Source organism: Mya arenaria, chromosome 1 (genome assembly GCF_026914265.1).
Source record: "Mya arenaria isolate MELC-2E11 chromosome 1, ASM2691426v1".
In the NCBI taxonomy this organism is placed as follows: Eukaryota; Metazoa; Mollusca; class Bivalvia; order Myida; family Myidae; genus Mya; species Mya arenaria.
In genome coordinates, this window is record NC_069122.1 from 62,784,954 (window position 1) to 62,792,542 (window position 7,589).

Sequence of the window (7,589 nt, forward strand, 5' to 3'; positions counted from 1 at the left end):
CAAGTCCTACACTGATGTGTGTCTACACTACAAGGCCTACACTGATGTGTGTCTACACTACAAGGCCTACACTGATGTGTGTCTACACTACAAGTCCTACACTAGTGTGTGTCTACACTACAAGGCCTACACTGATGTGTGTCTACACTACAAGGCCTACACTAGTGTGTGTCTACACTACAAGGCCTACACTGATGTGTGTCTACTCTACAAGGCCTACACTAGTGTGTGTCTATACTACAGGGCCTACACTAGTGTGTGTCTACACTACAAGGCCTACACTAGTGTGTGTCTACACTACAAGGCCTACACTGATGTGTGTCTACACTACAAGTCCTACACTAGTGTGTGTCTATACTACAAGGCCTACACTAGTGTGTGTCTACACTACAGGGCCTACACTAGTGTGTGTCTACACTACAAGGCCTACACTAGTGTGTGTCTACTCTACAAGGCCTACACTAGTGTGTGTCTATACTACAGGGCCTACACTAGTGTGTGTCTACACTACAAGGCCTACACTAGTGTGTGTCTACACTACAAGGCCTACAATAGTGTGTGTATACACTACAAGGCCTACACTGGTAAATGTCTACACTACAAGGCCAACACTGGTATGTGTCTAAACTACAAGGCCTACACTGGTATGTGCCTACACTACAAGGCCTACACTGGTGTGTGCCTACACTACAAGGCCTACACTGGTGTGTGTCTAAACTACAAGGCCTACACTAGTGTGTGTCTAAACTACAAGGCCTACACTGGTAAATGTCTACACTACAAGGCCTACACTAGTGTGTGTATACACTACAAGGCCTACACTGGTGTGTGTCTAAACTACAAGGCCTACACTGGTGTGTGTATACACTACAAGGCCTACACTAGTGTGTGTCCACACTACAAGGCCTACACTGGTGTGTGTCTAAACTACAAGGCCTACACTGGTAAATGTCTACACTACAAGGCCTACACTAGTGTGTGTATACACTACAAGGCCTACACTGGTAAATGTCTACACTACAAGGCCTACACTGGTGTGTGTCTAAACTACAAGGCCTACACTGGTGTGTGTCTACCCTACAAGGCCTACACTGAAGTGTGTCTGCACTACAAGGCCTACACTGGTAAATGTCTACACTACAAGGCCTACACTAGTGTGTGTATACACTACAAGGCCAACACTGGTATGTGTCTAAACTACAAGGCCTACACTGGTATGTGTCTACACTACAAGGCCTACACTGGTATGTGTCTACACTACAAGGCCTACACTAGTGTGTGTATACACTACAAGGCCTACACTGGTAAATGTCTACACTACAAGGCCTACACTGGTATGTGTCTAAACTACAAGGCCTACAATAGTGTGTGTCTAAACTACAAGGCCTACACTGGTATGTGTCTAAACTACAAGGCATACACTGGTGTGTGTCTACACTACAAGGCCTACACTGGTAAATGTCTACACTACAAGGCCTACACTGGTATGTGTCTAAACTACAAGGCCTGCACTAGTGTGTGTATACACTACAAGGCCTACACTGGTATGTTCCTACACTAATGTGTGTCTACAGTACAAGGCTTACACTAGTGTGTGTCTATACTACAAGGCCTACACTGATGTGTGTCTACCCTACAAGGCCTACACTGGTTTGTGCCTATACTAGTGTGTGTCTACCCTACAAGACCTACACAGGTATTTTCCTACACTAGTGTGTGTCTTCACTACAAGGCCTACACTAGTGTGTGTCTACACTACAAGGCATACACTGGTATGTTTCTACACTAATGTGTGTCTACACTACAAGGCCTACACTGATGTGTGTCTACCCTACAAGACCTACACTGGTATTTTCCTACACAAGTGTGTGTCTACACTACAAGGCCTACACTGGTATTTTCCTACACTAGTGTGTGTGTCTACACTACAAAGCCTACAGTAGTGTGTGTCTACCCTACAAGGCCTACACTGGTATTTTCCTACACTAGTGTGTGTCTACACTACAAGGCCCACACTAGTGTGTGTCTACCCTACAAGGCCTACACTGGATTTTCCTACACTAGTGTGTGTCTACACAACAAGGCCTACTCTGGTATGTTCCTACACTAATGTGTGTCTACAGTACAATGCCTTACACTAGTGTGTGTCTACACTACAAGACCTACACTGATGTGTGTCTACCCTACAAGGCCTACACTGGTATGTTCCTACACTAGTGTGTGTCTACACTACAAGACCTACACTGATGTGTGTCTACCCTACAAGGCCTACACTGGTATGTGGCTAGACTAGTGTGTGTCTACACTACAAAGCCTACACTAGTGTGTGTCTTCCCTACTAGGCCTTCACTGGTATGTGCATACACTAGTGTGTGTCTACACTACAAGGCCTACACTGATGTGTGTCTACCCTACAAGGCCTACACTGGTATTTTCCTACACTAGTGTGTGTCTACACTAAAAGACCTACACTGATGTGTGTCTACCCTACAAGGCCTACACTGGTATGTGGCTACACTAGTGTGTGTCTACACTATAAAGCCTACACTAGTGTGTGTCTACCCTACAAGGTCTACACTGGTATGTGGCTACACTAGTGTGTGTCTACACTACTAGGCCTACACTGATGTGTGTCTACCCTACTAGGCCTTCACTGGTATGTGCCTACACTAGTGTGTGTCTACACTACAAGGCCTACACTGATGTGTGTCTACCCTACAAGGTATTCACTGGTATGTGCCTACACTAGTGTGTGTCTACACTACAAGGCCTATACTAGTGTGTGTCTTCACTACAAGGCCAACACTGATGTGTGTTTACCCTACAAGGTTTTCACTGGTATGTGTCTACACTAGTGTTTGACTACCCTACGAAAAAGGTCTACACTGGTATATGTCTACTCTACAAGACCAACACTGGTGTGTGTCTACCCTACAAGGCCTACACTGAAGTGTGTCTGCCCTACAAGACCCACACTGGTGTGTGTCTACCATACTAGACCAACACTGCTGTTTGTCTACCCTACAAGGCCTACACTGATGTGTCTAACCTACAAGGCCTTCACTGATGTTTGTCTAACCTACAAGGCCTTTACTGATGTTTGTCTAACCTACAAGGCCTTCACTGATGTTTGTCTAACCTACAAGGCCTTTACTGATTTTTGACTACCCTACACGGCCAACACTGGTGTGTGTCAACCCTACAAAGCCAAGACTGATGTTTGTCTAACCTACAAGGCCTTCACTGGTGTGTATCTACCCTACAAGGCCTAAACGGATGTGTGTCTAACCTACAAGGCCTACACTAGGGTGTGTCTACACTACAAGGCCTTCACTGATGTGTGTCTTCCCTTCAATGCCTACACTGGTATATTCCTACACTAGTGTCTGTCTACACTACAAGGTCTACACTAGTGTGCGTCTACACTACAAGGCCTACACTGGTGTGTGTCTACACTACAAGGCCTACACTGATGTGTGTCTACACTACAAGGCCTACACTGGTGTGTGTCTACACTACAAGGCCTACACTGGTGTGTGTCTACACTACAAGGCCTACACTGATGTGAGTCTACACTACAAGGCCTACACTGATGTGTGTCTACACTACAAGGCCTACACTGGTGTGTGTCTACGCTAAAAGGCCAGCACTGGTGTTTGTCTAAACAACAAGGCCTGCACTTGTGTGTGTTTACTCCACGAAGCCTATGCTGGTGAGTATCTACCCTAATAGCCCAACACTGTTGTGTGTATACCCTACAAGGCCTACACTGGTGTTTGTCTACCCTACAATGCCTACACTGGTGTGTGTCTGCCCTAAAAGTCCTGCACTGGTATGTGATTACCCGTAAGTCTACCCTATACGGCCTACACTGGTGTGTGTCTACGCTAAAAGGCCAGCACTGGTGTTTGTCTAAACAACAAGGCCTGCACTTGTGTGTGTGTACTCCACAAAGCCTATGCTGGTGAGTATCTACCCTACTAGCCCAACACTGTTGTGTGTATACCCTACAAGGCCTACACTGGTGTTTGTCTACCCTACAATGCCTAAACTGGTGTGTGTCTGCCCTAAAAGTCCTGCACTGGTATGTGATTACCCGTAAGTCTACCCTATACGGCCTACACTGATGAGTGTTTACTCTACAAGGCCTACGCTGGTGAGTGTCTACCCGTGTGTCTACTCTACAAGACCTACACTGTGTGTGTATACCAAAGAAGACCAAGACGTGTGTGTGTCTGCCCTTCAAGGCTAGAACTAGTGTGTGTCTACCCTACAAGTCCTAAGTTTGTGTGTGTTTACCCTGCAAGACCAACACTGGCGTAGGTCTACCCTACAAGATCTGCACTGGTGTGCGTCTACCCTACAAGTACTGCACTGGTGTGTGTCCACTCTGCATGACTTACACTAATGTGTGTCTACCCTACAAGGCCTACACTGATGTTCGTCTTCCCTATAAGATTACACTGGTGTTTTTCTCCACTACAAGACCTACACTGATGTGTGTCTGCCCTACAAGACCTACTCTGGTATGTTTCTACCCTACAAGACCTACACTAGTGTGTTTCTCCCCTACAAGAACTACACTGGTGGGTTTCTCCCCTACAAGAACTACACTGGTGTGTTTCTTCCCTACAAGACCTACACTGGTGTGTGTCTGCCCTACAAGACCTACTCTGGTGTGTTTCTTCCCTACAAGACCTACACTGGTGAGTGTCTGCCCTACAAGACCTACACTGGTGTGTGTCTACCCTACAAAGCTTACACTGGTGTGTGTCTGCCTTACAAGACCTACACTGGTGTTTGTTTGCCCTACAAGACTGACAATGGTGTGTGTCTACCCTACAAGACTAACACTGTTGTGTGTCTGCCCTACAAGACCTACACTGTTGAGTGTCTGCCCTACAAGACATACACTGGTGTGTTTCTTCCCTACAAAACCTACACTGGTGAGTGCCTGCCCTACAAGACCTACACAGGTGTGTTTCTTCCCTACAAAACCTACACTGGTGAGTGTCTGCCCTACAAGACCTACACTGGTGTGTGTCTGCCCTACAAGACCTACACTGGTGAGTGTCTGCCCTACAAGACCGACACTAGTGTGTTTCTTCCCTACAAAACCTACACTAGTGAGTGTCTGCCCTACAAGACCTACACGGGTGTGTTTCTCCCCTACAAGACCTACACTGGTGTGTGTCTACCCTACAAGTCCTACACTGGTGTGTGTCTGCCAACAAGACCTACACTGGTGTGTTTGCCCTCCAAGACTAACAATAGTGTGTGTCTACCCTACAAGGCCTACACTAAGGCCTACACTGATGTGTGTCTACCCTATATGGCTTACACTGGTGTGTGTGTCTGCCCTACAAGGCCTACACTGGTGTGTGTCTGCTCTACAAGACTAACAATGGTGTGTGTCTACCCTACAAGACTAACACTGTTGTATATCTGCCCTACAAGACATACACTGGTGTGTGTCTGCCCTACAATACTAACAATGGTGTGTGTCTACCCTACAAGACTAACACTGTTGTGTGTCTGCCCTACAAGACTAACAATTGTGTGTGTCTGCCCTACAAGACCTACACTGTTATGTTCTACCCTACAAGACCTACACTGGTGTGTGTCTACCATACAAGACTAACAATGGTGTATGTCTGCCCAACAAGACCTACAATGGTGTGTGTCTACCCTACAAGACTAACACTGTTGTGTGTCTGCCCTACAAGACCTTCACTGGATTGTGTCTGCCCTACAAGACTAACAATGGTGTGTGTCTACCCTACAAGACCTACACTGGTGTGTGTCTGCCCTACAAGACCTACATTGGTGTGTGTCTGCCCTTCAAGACCTACACTGGTATATGTATGCCCTACAAGACCTACACTGGTGTGTGTATGCCCTACAAGACTAACAATGGTGTGTGTCTAACTTACAAGGCCTACACTGGTGTGTTTGCCCTACAAGACTAACAATGGTGTGTATCTACACTACAAGGCCTACACTGGTGTGTGTCTACCATACAAGGCCTACACTGGTGTGTGTGTACCCTACAAGGCCTACACTGGGGTGTGTCTACCCTACAAGGACTACACTGGTGTGTGTCTACCATACAAGGCCTACACTGGTGTGTGTCTACCCTACAAGGCATACACTGGGGGGTGTCTACCCTACAAGGCCTACACTGGTGTGTGTCTACTCTTCAAGTCCTACACTGGTGTGTGTCTACCCTAGAATACCTACACTAGAGAGTTTCTGTCCTACAATGCCTACACTGATGTGTGTCTAACCTACAAAGTCTGCACTGATGTGTGTCTACCCTGCATGGCCTGCATTTGTGTATGTCTACCATACCAGACTTATTAGAGTTATCTATCTATGTGTTTTTAAGCCAGTACAAACACTTTTTTTTCTACAAATTAAGCACGATAAAAAGAGTGCAAAGAGTTAAAAGTGTGTTCCATTAAATGTCATAGTTATATAAGATAGGAACAGCTATCTTATACGTATAAATGCGTGGCATTGTATGTTCTACGGAACGCATGTGGGGTTCTTTTTACTCCACTAGTATTATATTTTTTTTACACAGTTTCTAATGAGTTCACATATTTATAATTTCATGTTTCTCGCTTTTTCACTGAATTCAAATGATCGTGAATTGTTTAAAAGGAAATTTTCACTTCAATGTGTTAGGAACTTGCTATTCTTAAAAATAACAAGGTCAATATTTACGTAGCGTGCATTTGTTCGGACTCTATATTATATTCATGTGTATTACTCTTAAATATGAAGTACAAACACGGTTTAGTACTTTCGCCCATGTATTTCCAAATGGGATCGGCGGACGGATTCTTATTTAAATATTTAGAACAAGAGCTGTCACAGTATGTGACGAATGCCCCCGAATGTGACATTGACCTACGAATAAGGTCAGTACATGAAAAGTTGATCTTGCTTTTACGTGTCAAATACATATGGCAAGTTATTTTAAATTTCTTCTGAACATAAAAAATAACACCCATACTTGACAACCTACACTGTTATGTCCTTATATTCAGAATTCCCTTGTGAATAAACACTTAGTGTATCTTTCACCTTAGAGGTAGGGACATGGGTCTTGCACGCGACACGTCGTCTTCGTATGTGGAACACATGTGGCAAGTTATTTTAAAATCTGTCCATACAAGGGAAAGTTACAGCCCGGACACGACAACCTATACTCTATGTCCTTATATGCAGCACTCCATTGTGAATAAACACTAAGTGTGACCTTGACCTTTGAGGTAGGGATACGAGTCTTGCACGCCACACGTCGTCTTGGTATGTGGAACACATGTGGCAAGTTATTTTAAAATCTGTCCATACAAGGGAAAGTTACAGAGCCGGACGGACGGACGGACGGACGGTGCGATCTTAATATGCCCACCTTCGTGGGCATAAAAAGCCTCCGACGAACGCTAACGCAAAATTTCCTTTAAATCTCAAACTGGTTTCAAAGCATGGGTTATTAAGCGGTTCGCGCCTGCGCACTGAATCGTTAAGTCTTTCGAGCAAAACGCTTAGAAAATTATAATTATTTTTTGCTATACTAA

The 7,589-nt window shown here is 45.1% G+C and overlaps 1 protein-coding gene across 1 annotated transcript; it reads left to right on the forward strand.

Moving 5' to 3' along the window:
• Positions 1-4,042: 4,042 nt before the first annotated feature.
• On the forward strand, positions 4,043-5,969 carry LOC128228458 (adhesive plaque matrix protein-like). The gene is made up of 3 exons (XM_052939778.1): positions 4,043-4,084; positions 4,487-5,377; positions 5,607-5,969. Exons 1-3 carry the CDS (start codon positions 4,043-4,045, stop codon positions 5,967-5,969), a joined length of 1,296 nt encoding a protein of 431 aa, XP_052795738.1.
• Positions 5,970-7,589: the final 1,620 nt, after the last annotated feature.

Excerpts from the sequence above, each read along its gene's own strand:
- LOC128228458 (XM_052939778.1), top strand. The coding sequence starts at position 4,043 with ATGCCTAAACTGGTGTGTGTCTGCCCTAAAAGTCCTGCACTG. Across the intron at positions 4,085-4,486 it reads GCCCTAAAAGTCCTGCACTG|ACCTACACTGATGTGTGTCT; the intron begins GTATGTGATTAC and ends CTCCACTACAAG. Across the intron at positions 5,378-5,606 it reads GCCCTACAAGGCCTACACTG|ACCTACACTGGTGTGTGTCT; the intron begins GTGTGTGTCTGC and ends CTACCCTACAAG.